This window comes from Daldinia vernicosa, assembly GCF_022497035.1.
Source record: "Daldinia vernicosa strain CBS 139.73 unplaced genomic scaffold F5Y00scaffold_15, whole genome shotgun sequence".
Taxonomy (NCBI): domain Eukaryota; kingdom Fungi; phylum Ascomycota; class Sordariomycetes; order Xylariales; family Hypoxylaceae; genus Daldinia; species Daldinia vernicosa.
In genome coordinates this window covers 126,292-144,100 of record NW_025953931.1, presented here as the reverse complement: position 1 = coordinate 144,100, position 17,809 = coordinate 126,292, and the positions used below count along the sequence as shown (strand labels likewise).

At 46.6% G+C, this 17,809-nt stretch overlaps 5 protein-coding genes across 5 annotated transcripts; 4 read left to right on the top strand and 1 right to left on the bottom strand.

The window, feature by feature from the left end:
* Window positions 1-2,373: 2,373 nt before the first annotated feature.
* F5Y00DRAFT_260574 (general substrate transporter) lies at window positions 2,374-4,455 on the top strand (the record flags this gene model as incomplete). The annotated part of the gene is made up of 5 exons (XM_048011033.1): window positions 2,374-2,492; window positions 2,659-2,972; window positions 3,055-3,788; window positions 3,851-3,977; window positions 4,073-4,455. The coding sequence occupies 5 exons, from the start codon at window positions 2,374-2,376 to the stop codon at window positions 4,453-4,455; spliced, it is 1,677 nt and encodes a 558-aa protein (XP_047866205.1).
* Window positions 4,456-7,055: 2,600 nt separating this feature from the next.
* On the top strand, window positions 7,056-8,757 carry F5Y00DRAFT_260573 (uncharacterized protein; the record flags this gene model as incomplete). The annotated part of the gene is made up of 4 exons (XM_048011032.1): window positions 7,056-7,550; window positions 7,600-7,725; window positions 7,780-7,863; window positions 7,915-8,757. The coding sequence occupies 4 exons, from the start codon at window positions 7,056-7,058 to the stop codon at window positions 8,755-8,757; spliced, it is 1,548 nt and encodes a 515-aa protein (XP_047866204.1).
* A 1,325-nt stretch (window positions 8,758-10,082) lies between these two features.
* On the top strand, window positions 10,083-12,359 carry F5Y00DRAFT_252351 (catalase; the record flags this gene model as incomplete). Its single annotated transcript, XM_048009929.1, has 2 exons — window positions 10,083-10,313; window positions 10,365-12,359. 2 exons carry the CDS (start codon window positions 10,083-10,085, stop codon window positions 12,357-12,359), a joined length of 2,226 nt encoding a protein of 741 aa, XP_047866203.1.
* A 734-nt stretch (window positions 12,360-13,093) lies between these two features.
* On the top strand, window positions 13,094-14,693 carry F5Y00DRAFT_233012 (GroES-like protein). Its single transcript, XM_048007244.1, has 3 exons — window positions 13,094-13,556; window positions 13,621-14,190; window positions 14,263-14,693. Exons 1-3 carry the CDS (start codon window positions 13,221-13,223, stop codon window positions 14,452-14,454), a joined length of 1,098 nt encoding a protein of 365 aa, XP_047866202.1. The 5' UTR covers window positions 13,094-13,220; the 3' UTR covers window positions 14,455-14,693.
* On the bottom strand, window positions 14,676-17,429 carry F5Y00DRAFT_268422 (HET-domain-containing protein; the record flags this gene model as incomplete). The annotated part of the gene is made up of 5 exons (XM_048012246.1): window positions 14,676-15,224; window positions 15,291-15,717; window positions 15,814-16,567; window positions 16,607-16,726; window positions 16,790-17,429. The coding sequence occupies 5 exons, from the start codon at window positions 17,427-17,429 to the stop codon at window positions 14,676-14,678; spliced, it is 2,490 nt and encodes an 829-aa protein (XP_047866201.1).
* Between the last annotated feature and the right edge of the window lie 380 nt (window positions 17,430-17,809).

Here is a 17,809-nt window from a genome sequence, read left to right as displayed (position 1 = left end):
GTAAACATGGTTGATTGTTATTATTATCGTATCTTTCGAGATTTTAGCTAATACCTACTGTGGAATTTATTTCTAATTATATGTTTCATACTAACTCGATCCTGGCAAACAGAAAAGCCACAAACCATGACTGATGCCGATCGACATGACTTGTAGTTCATGCTTGCAGCCTGACGCGAGATACCGGCCGGGACAAATCGTGCTTTAGCTCCTCCCGTAGACTTGGAAGAACAATGCAGCCGCGTGGTCTTACAGCCAGCCAGCCTTCGGGTCAACACGCAGCGGCGCCGCGTCTCCACCAGTCAGGCCAGCTTCTGAACATCATCTTCCTCTTTGAGTATAAATTAAGCGATTGTTGGTGCGCTTGGGGGGAAGGGGGACATCTGATTGCGAATTTCTTCCAACCAGAATCTCTCATGCACAAGTCTCGTCAGTTCTCACTCATGTGACGCGCATGGGAAGTTTTTTTTTTATCCTTCTTTAGTTGTAACACCTGAGAATTCATGCAGGCTGTACTATCCGCGCTGCATCTTTCCAACGAGGTAAGACCTTGGAATATCTCACCGAACTCTGGCCGGGCAATAGGTAGGGCTATTAGATGGCGATAGTGGACCCTGAAGGAGGAAGGTTGTTGGGTATCGTTGGATACGGCGCGTTGTAGTGGAAATAAACCTCCACTAAATCATCCACTCTATCCCCACGTAAAACCACGGTGTGTGGTTACAGCGGGGGTCTCTGCTGTGGTTGATAGGGCCCCCTTGCCTTGGCAATCCTTGGTTCTTGGGACCTGGGGACTCGAGGCGAGGTGGAAACGGTGGGAAAGGTGGAAAAGCCTGGGGTACCCCCAAGAAAGTTGCAAGGACCCGTCGAGGGGAAAAAGTCGTTCCTAACCCCCGCATAGATTTGGAGATTTGAAGGATTCAAGGACGGTAACGGAAATAGTCGGTGACGATCAGACATCAGTTAGCCGGTGCTACTGACTTGGGAAAGCCGAAAACGCCACAATGTATAATGATTGTATTTATTGTATATAATAGCTCTGCGTCAGCGCAGCAGTTCGGGATCTGGCACACCCTTTTTGGATCTTTGTTGATAAGCCATTCTTCAGATGGACCACGACGCCTCGATTCCTCTTATTACGTAGCCTCTTCATCATATACACATTCATGACAAAGAAGATGAAAATGATCTTATGTGTCGTGTGTGACGGTAACCAAGTAATCAAAAAAAATCGTGGACACAACATCCTTTCTCCGCAACAAAGCTTCTATCGGCGAATTTTACTGATTTAAATTTTAACTGGCCAAACTAGGTGACTGGACTTGAAGAAACTAAACGGACTCAGGACTAGACCGATGCTAGCGTATGATTTTTAGGTATCTAAGGCCCAGCCATTCCGTTACCTTGCATGCCTTACATGGGGGAATGCCGCTGGACCCCTGAATTCAACCAGTTAGCTCAGCCCAATGCCCAAATCTTACTCTTAGCATCCTCTTAGCCGAACCGAGGGAATAATGGGACAATGACAATGACCGGACAATGCTAGGACGTGCTAGGATACTACACTAAGGATATGACTTCATCTCTCCGGTCGTCATACCATGACTGGTGGGAAAGCATGCCTAACACGGAAACCAGTTGTATTATATGTAAACGTACTGGCTGACTGGGACTCGACTCCACCAACATCCACATCCATGTTTTAACAAAGATAGCCAAATGTAGCTAAAGGGAAACTTCTTAGAGATCGGCAAGATCAGCGGTTGGCTCGGCCCCGGTCCAACAGGCATGCAGGGCCTTGCAGAGTTGTAATCCCAACTGGTACGCATGGGCAAAAGCTTGGTACAAGCTTGGTTCGAAGATCCAGGATGAGTCTGAGAGCCAGCCTTGGTACCACCTTTTCGTATTTTCGTAGCCGTAGCCATCTGTAGCCATCTGTATTCCTCGTGCAAAAGTTCAGTCTAGCGTAGGTAGCGTGGTCTGCGTGTGCAGTTCCACCTCTCACGAACCTTTCTCGCCTTCCTTGGCTTTGTCTACGTACAGTGTCAAAGTGTCTGCATGTCTAATGACCTTTGTCAGCAAGCAAACTTGGGTCCATTTCTCCATCATTATATGAGGGTCAGGCCCGCCCTTCTCCGGACTCTCCAGGTCTTACTCCCACACCTCCAATCGTCCCTTCAGTCTGGAACTAGATTGAAAATCCGGAGTCGGTCAAATTTCACCCCTCATTTTCGCCGAGGCCACCATTAGAGAGAGAGAGAGAGATCTTGTAGCGAGATCTTGTTAGATCTGCCTGCATAATTGTGAACCCTCGGGATATTTACAACACGCGTTGGCTCTTTTTTAACTAAACTCCGAAGCGTATAATTCAACATGGCGGCGGCGACGGGGACAACGCCGACGTACATGGGCCTTCAAGGCCGATCGCTGTCCATGATGGTCAGTACGGTGGCCACCACCGGATTTTTGCTATTCGGTTACGATCAAGGAGTGTAAGTTGTAATACAACCCACAAATCCCCTTCGATACTACCTGCGCATGTTCATCGACTACAACGTTGTCGCGTACGGCTCGCATCATGTGTCAATAACGGTACTCTAGCATAATTAAGAAAAAAGTAAAAGAAAGAAAAAAGAAAAAATACTGACCCGGTTCTAGAATGAGCGGTATCATCGGTTCGACCCATTTCTCAAATGTCTTCACGGAAGTAAAAGGCAATCCGACTATGCAAGGTCTTGTCACCGCCATTTACGAGATCGGATGTCTCATTGGCGCCATGTTCATTCTCGGAGTCGGTGATTTACTGGGCAGAAGGAAGGCAATGGTACTGGGAGGATTTATCATGATTATCGGCGCCACAATTCAAGTCACTTCGTTCCCGGGCCACCAACCGCTAGCTCAATTCATCATTGGTAGAGTCGTCACTGGCGTCGGCAATGGTATCAATACCTCCACTATTCCGACTTATCAAGGTACGTAACTCTTGCGGCGGCTCTATGTGGATTTTTATTTCTTGGCTTATTTTTATATGTATTAATTCTAACACTCTCATAGCCGAATGTAGCAGAACCTCCAACAGAGGTTTGCTTATCTGCATCGAAGGCGGTATTATCGCATTCGGTACTGTGATTGCATACTGGATCGACTATGGCTGCAGCTTTGGCAGCGAGGACCTTTCATGGCGTTTCCCTATCGCTTTCCAGATCATTTTCGGTCTCTTCGTGTGCATTTCTATGGTTTTCCTGCCTGAAAGTCCTCGCTGGCTTCTCACCCACGAGCGGTATGAGGATGCTGAGATTGTCATCTCGGCCCTGCGAGGTTATGAGATGGGCAGCGAAGAGACTCACACGGAACGAGACATCATCTTGGACTCCATCCGTGCTAGTGGTTTCTCCGGGCAGAAGAGCACTCCGGTCAAAGCCCTTTTCACTGGTGGCAAGACCCAGCATTTCCGACGTATGTTGCTTGGCTCTAGCAGTCAGTTGATGCAGCAAATTGGTGGTTGTAACGCTGTCATTTACTACTTCCCGATTCTCTTTGAAGACAGCATCACTCCCGGCGACGAGAACATGGCATTGCTCATGGGCGGCGTAAACATGATCGTCTACGCTATCTTTGCTACGACCTCTTGGTTTATCATCGAGCGGGTCGGCCGACGAAAGCTGTTCCTTTACGGAACCATCGGACAATGCTTGTCTATGGTTCTCACGTTCGCTTGTCTTATTCCTGGTCCTCATATCCCCGGTCAAGCATCTAACGCGGCTAAAGGTGCAGCCGTTGGTCTTTTCGTAAGTTTCATGGCTAATGGGATCTGTTAACCATACGAAATTTGCTAATATATCATTAACAGACTTACATCGCCTCATTTGGCGCGACTTGGCTCCCGCTCCCCTGGTTGTACCCCGCTGAGATCAACCCCATTAAGACCCGCGCGAAGGCGAACGCTACTTCGACTTGCACGAACTGGCTATTCAACTGTATGTACTGACTTTATATATATCCCTTGATCGGCGAAGCATTATAATCCCTTTTCCCCTTTCACCGAGTGTCGGTAACTAATCAGGTATTGCAGTCCTTATCGTCATGATCACACCGATTATGATCAGTAACATCGGTTGGGGCACCTATCTGTTCTTTGCCGTCGTCAACGCCTGCTTCTTGCCCATCATCTGGTTCTTCTACCCCGAGACAGCCAAGCGATCGCTTGAAGAGATTGACATCATCTTCGCCAAGGGATTCGTGGAGAAGAAGTCTTATGTCAAGGCTGCGGAAGAACTGCCTCTTCTCAGTCCCGAGGAGGTCGAACAAGAAGCTCTCAAGTACGGACTTATCGATGTTGCCGCTAGAGGTGCGGCGCGTTCTGCTGGCCCTGCCGGTGTGGTTCACGAGAAGGCTCTCAGTGAAAAGAGCGGGAAGAGCGATGAGGCTGGAAGTCGGGAGGAAATTGAGAACTAAGGTTTCATTGACACCTTGTACTCCTTCTGGTTGGTACCAATAATATGGTTGATGATAACAGCCACGGGTGCGTAAACTTGATAATGCTTCGATTAACGAAGTCTCTGGAGCCAGATTTGCTCCAAACCAATTTCGATGGTAGACTGGTTAGATAGACCTGGATTCGGCCAGAACTAGATTTCATAGATCTACACTTACTTTAACGGGGGTTGAAGGTGCAAGATACCCATATTGCTATAACGCAAAACGTTGATAGTCAATACATTCTTTATAACGCCCTAGAAAATGGCATAGCATCGTGATGATATGAGACCAAGATGAATTTCCTTTTGGGTAGTGGTGGCAGCAACAGAGGTTAATCCCCTCAGGCTTGGGACTTATCGGATCCCCTCTACGAAATCGTTCGGGAGCCGATTATGGTAGGTACCTAAATTGTCGAATAAGTCAACTTAATAATTCGCTTGTGTCTGTTGCTCCAGTAGTTCAGTAAAACAGCCATTTATCTTAGTAGATTCCCTTCGTGAATAAACCCAACCTCTTGGATTCTATGTAGTCATAGATTGTTACGTTTGCAATATCATGGCTATTTGTCCAGTAGAATCTTCCACAACCCATCTGGACATGTTTCTCTGCAATTGGAAGAAGAATGGTGCCCTTACACTCTGGAGAAACGCACACTTTTCGTGAAAACTCTGAAAACCCCTTTTTAGGCTTTCAATGGAGAACAAAGTTAAAAATGTGAAGCACTCAAGGTTTTTGATATGGATCGATATCAAGTTTGGAAATGTTACTGGTGGTGGCCAAGTGGATTACTACACACGTCAGGTGCTGCCAGGTGCTCACACGTGCATAATTAGTGAAGTTAAAAATGCTGCTAGTCAAAATGTTACTAACACAACTTCAACACTCATGGACAAATTTCAGGATATGAACAAATATCTAACCATAAAGGGAAAACATAAGGACGTCTCTGTTAAATCCAAATACATTTTCTCTAGCTTGGCTGGAGTTTTGTTAGAAAGGCATCAAGCGCAAGTATGCTATCCATCTTGCCTGACTCACTTGGTTAGATCATAAATAAAGGGGGGAAACATAAAGGGGTAAACACCAGACAGATAGCAAACATAATATCGTCAACATAGAACTATTAACATCACCCCTTAAGATCGTTGAAGGGGATCCATTACGGCCTAATCTTTCGAATCTATATGGACATGTAATACCTTACATAAATATATCGGTACCATGAAATAATTGCTTCTCAGTAGCCCCCAGTCTTTTCGTTTTAGGGGTTTTTTCTTATAAAAAGCCCTTGTGCTACTGCCAAGTACTATCTCCTAATATAGTAAAAATAATAAAAAAGCCATTTCACGTATTATCTCCCTGTTTATGAGAAGTAGATGTCCCCAATACGTTCAGCATTTAGATTCCTACCGGGAAACTTGTGATGTGCCTTGGTCCATACGCTGTAGTTTATTTAGCCTTGTCCCCCTTTCTTAACAGCCAAATCACAAGGCTAGAAATTGTTGAGGATTGTGTAGTACTTTGTCTTCACAATCCCGTCAGATATCCATCTTCGTCAGAGAGCCCTAGTCAGGATTATTACCGACTCCAATTCGATTTCTTCCTCGGAATTGACGAAAAATATTCAATCAATTAAACACCTCAGCATCCATCCACCACAGACCATAATATCAGATTGCTCTAGATAAGCCTTACTTACTAGGTACCAAAATCACTCTGTCGTTCCATTGGCTGCTGCGGCCAATGTGTTCCTTCCATTTATTATGTTTTAGTTCAACTCTTTCATATTCATCCCGTTAATATGTGACTTCGTCAAATCACAGCCTCGAAAAGACGTGGGTCCACGATATTAGTGCAGAATTAGGTACTCTTCTAGATTATCGATCATGATTCCGTTTGATCAGATAAAGTACCAGTCACCAGATAATATCTATTTCGCTTGAATTCCCATTAGGCCTAATTACAGGTACCTATCGAAGGAATTCTAGTAGATTTTTGGCCTTGTGATTGGCAGACATCGAAACCTCACTGCGTCATGTCCATTACTAGCATCTTTCTACTCCTATTGAACTTACTCACGATAATTCCGAATTGGGAGATCTGCCTCTATTCCGACCCCTTCGCGGGGACCAAGGTCACACATATAAACCCAGGCGAGTCCCATGTTGTTCATCCTATCTTCTAACTCGCCATCCACAACTTTGCTCAATCACCAGTTGCTCTTCTTCCCCCTTTGCTCTCCTACTTGCTCTCCTACTTGCTTTCCTACTTGCTCCTATCCTTGCTTTTGCTTACACGACACAGCATAGCCGCTACTCGTGTCACAATTCCTTAGAGTAAGTCGTCCTCTTTCCAATTTAATATAAACCAGAAGCCCTCAAACCCCCGTCCCTATTAGACGCTACCAATTCCCTTCATACTCTAAACAAATACTTCAATGCTCATCCGATATTCATCCCCCTCTACCCAATTCCTATCTACCGTTTCCTCTCACTCATTACCTCGCTTTTAGCACCTACACGTTGCCAACTTGCTCCACCAACTCGCTTTACGAACTTGCTACGTCTTTGAACACCATGTCTTCCAACAACCAAGCTCGTTATATCGCTCAGATGGAGGAACTTTACAGAAATCCTCTGCACCCTACCTCGGTTCCCTCCTACAACTACCATACCAGCACGTACCCGCATATTGGAATGCCTCAGACAATGTCAACAAGTGTAGGTACAACTATGCTACCTATTTCGGGTACAGGTACACACGGAGCTCCCCAGGTGCAAATGGAGCAAATGATGTCTTCCAATAGCGGCACCTATCAAGGATTAATCCGAGACTTTGTGCACTTCCGCCAAGTCAACGATCAGTACTTGAAAATCCACAATCGCCCTAGGGGTGATTGCTCAGACTTCCCCCTTGACCCCCAGGAACAGCAGCAGCTAGTAAAGCTGCTCTTTGAGGCTGCACACGACTGTAGTGAGACGTACGAGCCCGAAGGATCCCAGAGTGTCAGGCGCATCAGTCAAGGCAGTTATACTGATGTAGAATTCGAGTTGGTCTTATGGCCTTTACTGGTAAGAGCATGTGAATTTAAATTGAGTCTTCAAACTAAAACTCAAATAGTTCTCGACACGGGATGCACAGATGGGACAGTGTAGACTCCCCAACTATCTTTACTGCAGGGAACCGCCTTATAACTCTTACGGTTCCTTCATGGAAAGATTTACAGCGGTTTGTGATGCCCTCAGAGTATGTTACGTCAACCCTATAAGTATCTATTTATCCTAATGCTAATTGATTTAGTTGTCGAAGGATGTTGTGGTGTCCCTTTTTAAAGATGCGACCTTCAAGCATCGTCTTGGCTGGAGGCCGAGAACAGAGCTCAACGTAAGTGCAATGTGATAACATTCTAGGAAGACATAACTAACAATCATAAAGCAAAAAGCTACCAATAGAAAGCTTAACGGGGAGCGAGACGTCCAGAACGCGATCGGTATTCGCGTGGCCCAAGAGAACGGTATAAAGGCCAACAAAAGCGGTGAGCTCGTGGACAAAAACGGCCAGGTCTATGGGAACGTTAAGAAGCGATCTACCACGTTTGAACACAGAATCACAAGGACTAGAAAACGTGGTCGAGACCCGAAACAGGAGAAAGCATCCGAGAGCTTGCATGCGCCAAATGAGGAACCAAAGACGGGCAACAATATCAACGAAGTCATTGGAAACGACGGAGGGGCGGGTAGCGGTATGCATTTGGATTTCAATCCTTGTGGGTATACGGAGAATCCATCCGGGGAAAGCCAGGAGACTCTGACGGGGTATGCTCCCAGTACTCCCAATAACACAAATAACCTGATGCAACCTACCCCCCCTCCAACGACAAACATCTACGGGCAAGGTCCTAACCCGCTTGTAGGATCTAATATGTCCTTCCAACCCTCTTGCCAAAGCAATGGCAATGCCTCGTCGGCATATGCGTCTTACGAATGGTTCTCTAATCTGCCACAGGCCGCCGACCACACAGACGCAGCGATGGATTCCAACTTTGATTTAGGATTACTGCAAACTGGAAATGGGAACGGCGAGCAGTACAGCCAATATCAGGATGTCGCTCCTCTTCCTCACTTTAACCCCACGGTATCAGCTCCTTTTGGTAACCAGCTTGACCAGACAGTAGCTCAAGAGCAGTCCGACTTTCTTGATTTCGTACCTTACGCGGATCCACTGCTTCAAGGTCAATATTGTCCCCCGAGCACTTCGACTTATCGTGGAACATTTTAAAGCCGCGAGGTTTGGAAAATGGCGAATTGTTAATATTCGGATACGAGTCTGGAGGGTGACCTGGCTTCAACAGCCTCTGTATGATTAGGAAGAAGGATAGGAAGGAGTTGGCGTATCGGATGGATGGATTCGGAGCAGTTTCTTTTAGTTTTCTTATTATACCCAGGCAAGGTTTGGAAGGCGAAGGACGCTTTCATATAATACCAGGTAGCCATAGGAAGGATTGGGGATTAGGAGGTCTTTAATACTCATTTCATAGTAGTCTAAATTTCGAGGTTATTCTCTTTACGTATTATATCTCGTGGCCCATTCACAATTTCTCTTGAGTGTAACAACCGATGTTTTTCAAATGCAGTGCCTTGATATTCAGTGGTAAATATCCATTATTGGTATACCTGTCGTCCAGATATTCGCTGGTTGATGGACCATTCACTTGATTCAACGTCGTGGGCGAGGAAACCTGTTTGAAGAAGTCACAAGTCTTGTCGGACTCAATTAATCGCCTTTTGAGAAGCTAAAAGTATAGTATCGTATTGTCACAACAGAAACGAAAGTTTTTCATTCTTATGACCTCTAGAATTAGGAAACCTGCCTGGCCGTTTAGTCTTCTTAAGTATTTCCAATCACGCTTTAAAAATTACCCTCGTAACCTTCACGTGAAGCTTTAGAATAGATAATGCCTAGTTAGTGACAGATAGTGCATAGTATATATCTTGTTATATATTGTTATAACCACCTAGGTTACGATTTTTTCAGAGATGTTAAGCAATGCATATGTTGAATGGAGTGTTACGTACTCAGAGACTGACCAATTAGAATAGTCAATTTAACCATAAGTTAGGAGCTCTTGCCCCTGAAACCACCACGTTTATTGTGGTTAACCATGATGCTACGTAGTCTCGGCAGATAACCGAGCTTTCCCGATGTGGTGATCGCATTATAATATGGCTTCTGTGATTGGTTCATTCTTGCAACGGCCAAGCTCAAGATGACAGGGATATGACGAGATGGCGGCTCTAGGAGTTATGCATTACATCAACACTTTTGACTATTCCATGAAGAACATCTCCACACCTAGCCCGGCATTCAGTTTCAACCCAGCGGTAGTGATGGCTGCTTGACGTCAATGACATATCGCGCCACGCATTTCTATGTAATATGGTGACCTACAGCGGAGAGATGCGGCACTAGGAAACCTACATTTCTAGTACAAGAAGGAGATGTAGACACATCCGTAAGCTATCCGGCTTCTCTTCTTACTTTTCTTCACTGTAACTTATTAAATCCTCTCGACCCGGGCGGATTTATCTAGTTGCCCCTTACTTATGTCTTCAACTTTCTTGTCAAATACAGCGGATAAAGTGAAAATCATGGTCGCCGGAGAGAAAGGCCGCAAGGTCGCCGACCTTGACACCGTCACCCAGACGGTGTCGTCCAATGATAGGATTACTTCCGACTTTGGCGTGAAGATGGGCAATGTCGACGAATGGCTACGAGTAGCCAGCAATGACAAGACGGGTCCTATGCTTCTGGAAGACTCATTTTCCAGAGAAAGAGTTGGTGATAACTACTTCCATTGCTTGAACTACCACTGACCCCCACCGCAGATTCACAGATTTGACCACGAACGAATTCCCGAACGAGTGGTCCACGCACGAGGCGCTGGTGCGTTCGGTAACTTCCGATTATTTAAAAGCGCCGAAGATGTGACAACGGCAGGAGTTCTTACAGACACCACTCGTGAGACGCCTGTTTTCGTTCGATTCTCCACCGTGGCAGGATCTCGCGGTAGCGCTGACACCGTGCGCGATGTGCGCGGGTTTGCGGTCAAGTTCTATACGCAGGAGGGCAACTGGGATATAGTTGGAAACAATATCCCGGTTTTCTTCATCCAGGACGCTATCAAATTCCCGGATGTTATTCACGCTGTGAAGCCTGAGCCTCACAATGAGATACCACAGGCTCAATCAGCTCACAACAACTTCTGGGATTTCGCGTTTATGCATACCGAGGCCACGCACATGTTTATGTGGACGATGTCAGACCGAGCGATCCCGCGATCATTCAGAATGATGCAGGGGTTTGGCGTAAACACATTTGTTCTAACCAACAAGAATGGCGAGCGTCATTTTGTCAAGTTCCACTGGACTCCCGAACTTGGTGTCCACTCATTAGTTTGGGATGAGGCTTTAAAGATAGCAGGCCAAGATCCCGACTTCCACCGCAAGGATTTATGGGAGGCGATTGAGTATGGAGCTTTTCCAAAGTGGAAGTTCGGTATCCAGGTGATCCCTGAGTCTCGGGAGCACGATTTTGATTTTGATATCCTTGACGCGACGAAGCTTTGGCCCGAAGATCTCATCCCAGTTCGATACATCGGCGAGCTCGAGCTTAACAGGAATGTGGATGAATTTTTCCCCCAGACCGAACAGGTCGCATTCTGCACAGCGCATATGGTTCCAGGAATTGCCCATTCGAATGATCCCTTACTACAAGGACGTAGCTTTAGCTACTTCGATACACAGCTATCCCGTCTCGGAATCAACTGGCAAGAACTTCCTATTAACAAGCCAGTCTGCCCCGTTATGAATTTCAACCGTGATGGCCAAGGGAGACATGCTATCACTAAAGGACAAGTCAACTACTATCCCAACAGGTTTGAGGCACGGCCGCCGGCCACTGCGCAAGAAGGCGCATATCCGGAACCGCCTTTCGACGTCCAAGGTATTAAGGCACGAACCAAGAGCGTTAAATTCCGGGAGCACTACAACCAAGCCCAGTTGTTCTATAACAGTTTGTCTGAGCCGGAGAAGAGGCACCTTGCCGCCGCATTCTCATTCGAATTGGATCACTGCGACGATCCTGTCGTCTACGAGCGCATGACTCAACGATTAGCCGACATCGATTTAGGACTCGCTCAGACTGTAGCCGAGATAGTCGGAGGTTCGAAGCCCGATACCTACACCAGAGAGAACCACGGCAAGAAAGCTAGTAAGCTTAGCCAGCTTGAATTCCCGCCAGAGAAGCCGACAATTGCTAGCCGTCGCATCGCTATCATTATTGCAGACGGCTTTGACATTGGTGTCTACAGCGCTGTTAAGGCCGCGGTCATAGCGTCTGGCGCATTACCCTTCACCATCGGAACACGCAGGTCCGAGATATTCCCAAAAGATGTACCGAAGTCACCAGGTTCTGGCGTGAAACCCGACCACCACCTCGAAGGCATGCGATCTACCTTGTTTGATGCAGTATTTGTTCCTGGCGGTTCTGAGTCGATCAAGACTCTTTCTCAGAGCGGGCGTGCTCTGCACTGGCTCCGCGAAGCGTTCGGACATCTCAAACCTATTGCAGCTACGGGTGAGGGAATTGAGTTACTCAAGCTGGCATTCGCATTACCAGGGATCCAAGTGTCAACGAACGACCAGGCGGTTGAATCATATGGCGTTGTCACTATGCGTCGTGTGACCCCTGATAGCTTGAAGGGGACTATTGCGATCGCAAAGGAGGGAGCAAAACTCTTGGAGAAGTTCTGGTACCAAATTTCGCAACACAGGAACTATGAAAGAGAATTAGCTGGGCTTAACGTACAGGTTGCGTATTAAGAGAAGTTATGGACGTGGAGTTTAGGAACTAAGGAGAATGTTACTCATAGTACCTGTACTACTAAATCATGTTAAACCATAACGAATTATATAGAGTATCTTAACTCAAACAATGCTATAATTGCAATGCATATTAGTCTCGATTGCCTACCTGTTAGAATAAACGCTTTATGTCAACCTATAACCTAACTGGGCATATTAGCACTCATTCGAGTTATTATACGGAGTTCAAGTGTACAGGTACTTAACACATGACCTGCGAATAGTCTATTAGCTATTGATAATATGAATCAGTTATTATGGTATTGGTATAGGCCGCCGTTGTAAGTAATTACTGCTTATGGTCTTAACGAGTAAGAGTGGGGTCATCGTATTGTATCATACATATTGTAATAGAATTGCAGTCTACAGCCGGTCATGGGAATAATCGAAACTTATAGAATAATCAAGAAATATGATTGCCCAATAAAACATAACCAGCTTCAATGACCTTTTTATAGTATAATTTTTATTCTATTTACACTTAATTATATCCTCATCTTCGCGCAATGCTTCCTATTCGATCATGCCATTACCTAAACGCTCTAAAACTTCCAGACAACGTGTCGGTTACCTAGCATCGTTAGTGATACGACCCAAAACAGGGTTAGTGTAATTGGTTCTATGTATATAACAGCCCCATACTATCGATTATAAATACGCTCACTCGTTCGAGAAAGGAGGTAACATTTGTAAGCATGCCTTCGAATATAAATCGAAGCTGTTTTCGCGAAACTGACTGTAATGAATCCCTTTGGCGGCAGCGACATTGACTGATTCAATATCCCATTGACATATTGTTGTAAATATAAGAAACACACTATGGCGACTTCAACACATAACGGTCTTGTCATAGTGGCTCCCCGAGCCCCCTATGAAGTTCATCAATTCCCCACGATCCCACCAGTAGACGATGAAATCCGTGTCCATGTCAAGTGGACGGCTTCTACACCCCTGGACCTTCATCAGGCAGATGGTGGGCTCTTAATTGAAATTCCATATAGAACTGGATCTACTTCAGCTGGCGTTGTTGTCGAAGTTGGTCCCAACGTGAAGCACCTACGAGTTGGTGATAGAGTATTTGGCTTTGCTCATCAACAACCGAAGTGGAAGGCTCATCAGGAATATTCCACTGCTCCTGAATGGGTTTTCGGAAAGGTTCGTGACATTCCCGAAAGATAAACCCATACTTGCCATGGTACAAAAACTAACAGGTCGACAGATCCCTGATAATGTTCCCATGGAAGAGGCCGTAACGCTGCCGGAGAACTTCGTCACAGCGTTTAACACCATCTCCACTGACTTGGGCCTCCCTACCCCGTGGCCGAAGCCTGAAGGCTACGTGCCACCTAGGGCTGATGACCCGATCTTGATTTGGGGTGCTGCGTCCTCAGTAGGACAACTTACTATCCAAGTCCTAAAGTTTTATGGCTACCGTCACTTGATTGCGACCGCATCGCCGCGCCATCACGAATTCCTGAAGAAATTAGGCGTCGAAGAAGCCTTTGACTATAGAAGTCCAACAATAGTTGATGACTTGCTAAAGGCATATAAGAAAGGGGATGTCCCAGCTTTCCCGTTGATAGTCGACTGCATCGGCTCGCAAGACGGATCGGTTGGCCCTATTTCCAAGATCGCCCAGAGCGGTACCACCGTCGCAATCATGCTACCGGTCATCTTGAAGCACGCAACGGAGACAGAAGCACCCGAGTACTCGATGGACGCAAGCACCAGCGCCCAGTGGGCAGAAGGCGTCAATGTACGCGGCGTGCGGACGTTCTTTTACTGGAGAGTAAGTCTTAACCCCCTTCCCAAGTTTCCGAAAGGTCGGCATGAACTAACCACAAACTTACCTACCAATTAGAACCCGCTCTTCAAGGAGAAACTACAGTTAGACATCATGCCTCAGATGCTGGCGGCCGGTCACGTGGTACCGAATCGCATCCGCGTGGTTGAAGGACGTACCCTGCTGGAGAGGGCTACCAAGGCGTTGGAATTACTTCGGACGGGAGGGGTGAGCGGAGAGAAGCTCGTCTGGAGGGTTTCGGAGGAATGAAGAAGGATGAATGAGGTTCCTGATTAGGTACTTAGTTTTGAGCGAGCTTTGATGTAATAATACCCGAATTGATTACCTGTACTCAATCTTGAGTACATATGAGTTGTGAGTATCTTATTTCACGTTGGCGAAAATGATTACTAGGTACTCGTAAGGGGCTAGGAGGCCTGACCAATGAGCTTTTGTAATTAGAATATGTATATAACAGCATTCAAATATGATTACACTATCGTTACCCATATTTTGGGATCATCCTTCGTAACCGGCCCCCAAGACTGGTCTCCCGCGACGTGTAGGATCTTATCTAGTGTCAGCTTTCCCTGCTTCGCCTCGTCCCACAACTCCGGTTCCTTCTCTTCTTGATTTTCGAGCTGGTCTTTATTCTTCATCGGCTCCTTGACAAAAACTCCTACTCCGATGCGAACGACTTGGTACAGGGCTTGGAAAACCAAGTTTTTCGTCTCCGAATACTCGGCTATGTTGCGATTGACATCAGGGGTCGTCAGGACTGGCTTAGAGACGAGAGTATCTGGGTCGTTAGTTCCATCTTCGTTTCGCTTGGCCTCTAACTCGTTGGTTCGCAGGATCAGCGCTTTCGAGGGATCCAGGAACAGAGCGTAGCAGGGGTACGAGATCGACTCTTCTGGTACGTCTAGATGCAAGCTACCGGCCGATATACCACGGTCATCTTCTAGATCGATTTCCACTGGGATACCGTGTCGATCCCACCTCTTCTTCGGCGTATGGGGTTTAACTTCGTATATGGGTCCCTGTTAAAGCGTCAGCCAGCTGTACACCTGAGAATGAGATGCTATTATTGGAAAAATCCGCCTTACCTCTATATCCAGTTTACCACTCGATACCCTACCGTAGGGGTCTTTGCCGACAGGAACAGTTGAGCAATTAATAATCGAGGAGACCAGGTTCGTGAAAGATAACGGAATATACTTGACAGGTCCGTCGAGTGACGCCCACGACCAACTAGGCGCTCGATACTCAGGCGGCCTACGGACAGTCCCCAAGTGTCTGCCCGTCAGCGGTGTGATCTTCGCATCCCTCCGATCCTCTATCTCTTCGTAGGGGTACATCCGCCAACATAGATCTTCCATGAAGTGCCTACGCCATAAGCCCGCGTAGTAGCGATCGCCTGTCTCTTCTGCCACCGCTCTCGCCACACCAGCTAACGCAGTGAGCTTATCGCGCTTTACAGTTAAATTGCGCATCGTGTAATTCTCGACCAAGGAGAGCCACCCTCCCTGCCATCTAATTCCCGGGTATTTCCCCCCAGCCTCCTGGCCGACGATAAAAGATATACCGGATGCCTGAGAAAGCCCGTGCTGCTTATAAGATATACACTACGTGTCCAGGAGGCGTTTCATCCCGAAGTAGATATCGCTAAACGTGAATCCATCTTCGGACTGAATGCAAGTCTCGCATTCAAAGTACATCTGGTCGCGGGCGTAGTGGATAAGGCGCTGGGAAAGCAGACGTTCCTGCAGAGTCCATGCCCGCGAGCTGAGAGGCTCGTCGGCGATCGGATCGTACCGCTTGCCGAACGACCCTATCCCCATTCTTTGAGGGAAGTGGAAGCTAGATCCCGGCAACCACTCCTCAAACAGACGAATCGAATTCTTTTTTCCGGGCTGAGATGTGTATTCGTATACTAGTTCGTGGCTCATCGGCACCGTCGCTTCTCTAGGAATATCGTATCCGAGTGATATATTCGCAGGATTGACGTATGAATCGTTCTCGCGTTTTGGAAAACAGCCCGAATAACTGTCTTTTGAAGCAGCCGCTGATATAGTTAGGTACGAATTGCGATAGACTTGGCTCATTGCGGACGCCTCTTTTCCCCAATCATCGGGATCATCCTGAATAATGCATAGACAGTCTATCCAGAGGTACTTGATTCCAAGGCGTTGTGTGATTTTGATTGCGTCCTGGAACGTCTTAGGGAGAAATGATACAGCAATACCCTCCTTAAGATCATGAATAGACTGCTTAGTTGCCATCAACCTTGACGATGTACCCCAACAGTGACTGGGAGTTACATATCTCCCCTTTTGACCATTGGATTCAACTACTGATACCCCGCGGCTGGAAGCAAATACATCTATGACACGCGTTGGGAGTTAGGGGTTTAAGTGCGGACGTCCGCAGAAGGGATGATTTAATTCACAATCTTTCATCCATTTCTCAAGACGGCCAATCGCGATATCAGAGTCTGATTCCATCTCACGTAGGCGACCCGGTATCGTGCTAAGCATACTATCTTTAAGGGGTCAGCTCGTTAACTCTTAGCCTTGATTAGGAACCTAGGCAAGTATCTACTTACCATCGCTGGTACAGATGCCAATGGAGCTTCCACGCAGGCTAACCTCGTTAGGCCTGCTATTGAAAGCATCGAATTGGCTTTGAGTCTTTCCAAACCGAGCTCCTACTCCCATGAGTCGCAGATGGGTCGTATCGCCAGCGCCACCCGGCTCGTGCTTAGCCCACCAATTACCATAAAGCCACGCAGGTAAATCGGCTGAATCCTCTTCACCAATATTGAGTGATTCAAGGTTTATAGTATCATCGCCTACATGATTACCGTCGGTTTTTATATTGCCTGTTGCCGCCAAAACTGCTCTCCCAACGCCATTGTTATATTCCGTCGACGTAGCTGGCATGCATGATCCAAGCTCCTTCACGTATGTAATTTTGCGTACGTTGGAGCCTTCACGATAATTTATGGCGTTGAATTGTCTCCAATAGCCCATTCCCTTTCTTCTACCTCGCGAGTCCTGATAGTTAGATATCGCAGCGCGAAGTACCATGGAACATAGTCGACACGATTTTGCTGATGCCTCTAAGGCGCGACGTGAGGCATGGTGCGGTGTCGCGAGCACCTCTTCGGGCTGGAGTTGGAACCATAGTATCTTTTCGTATACTGAATAAGTCTTATGAGGAGCGCCAGGCCCTATAGAAGCCATTATTAAATCCCGCCTAGTTAGATATCTCCGATTTCCTTCTCCTTATAACTTGACCCCAGCATTCTACGGTCTTGAGACGTATATAAAGCATCAGACCGATCCATAAAGAATTGTAAACAAGTCAACCGCTATTGGAAATAAAATTAAAAGAACAACTTGTTATTTTACATATGATCGGCCAGCGCATTCTAGTCTTACATTGCTTATACCTACGACAGTATAAGAATTGATTCAATTTGTCATCCCTCTGCGGCCGAGCTTCTTTTTATCTTGGCATCGAGGGGCTCAACTATAACCAGGCCAGGGATGTAGTAGGTTGTTGAATGAAGCTGAAAATTGGCCCATGCTACTTAATTAGCACTACCTAGCACTATGTTCTG

Excerpts from the sequence above, each read along its gene's own strand:
- F5Y00DRAFT_233012 (XM_048007244.1), top strand. The coding sequence starts at position 13,221 with ATGGCGACTTCAACACATAACGGTCTTGTCATAGTGGCTCCCCGAGCC. Across the intron at positions 13,557-13,620 it reads CTGAATGGGTTTTCGGAAAG|ATCCCTGATAATGTTCCCAT; the intron begins GTTCGTGACATT and ends ACAGGTCGACAG. Across the intron at positions 14,191-14,262 it reads GGACGTTCTTTTACTGGAGA|AACCCGCTCTTCAAGGAGAA; the intron begins GTAAGTCTTAAC and ends CCTACCAATTAG.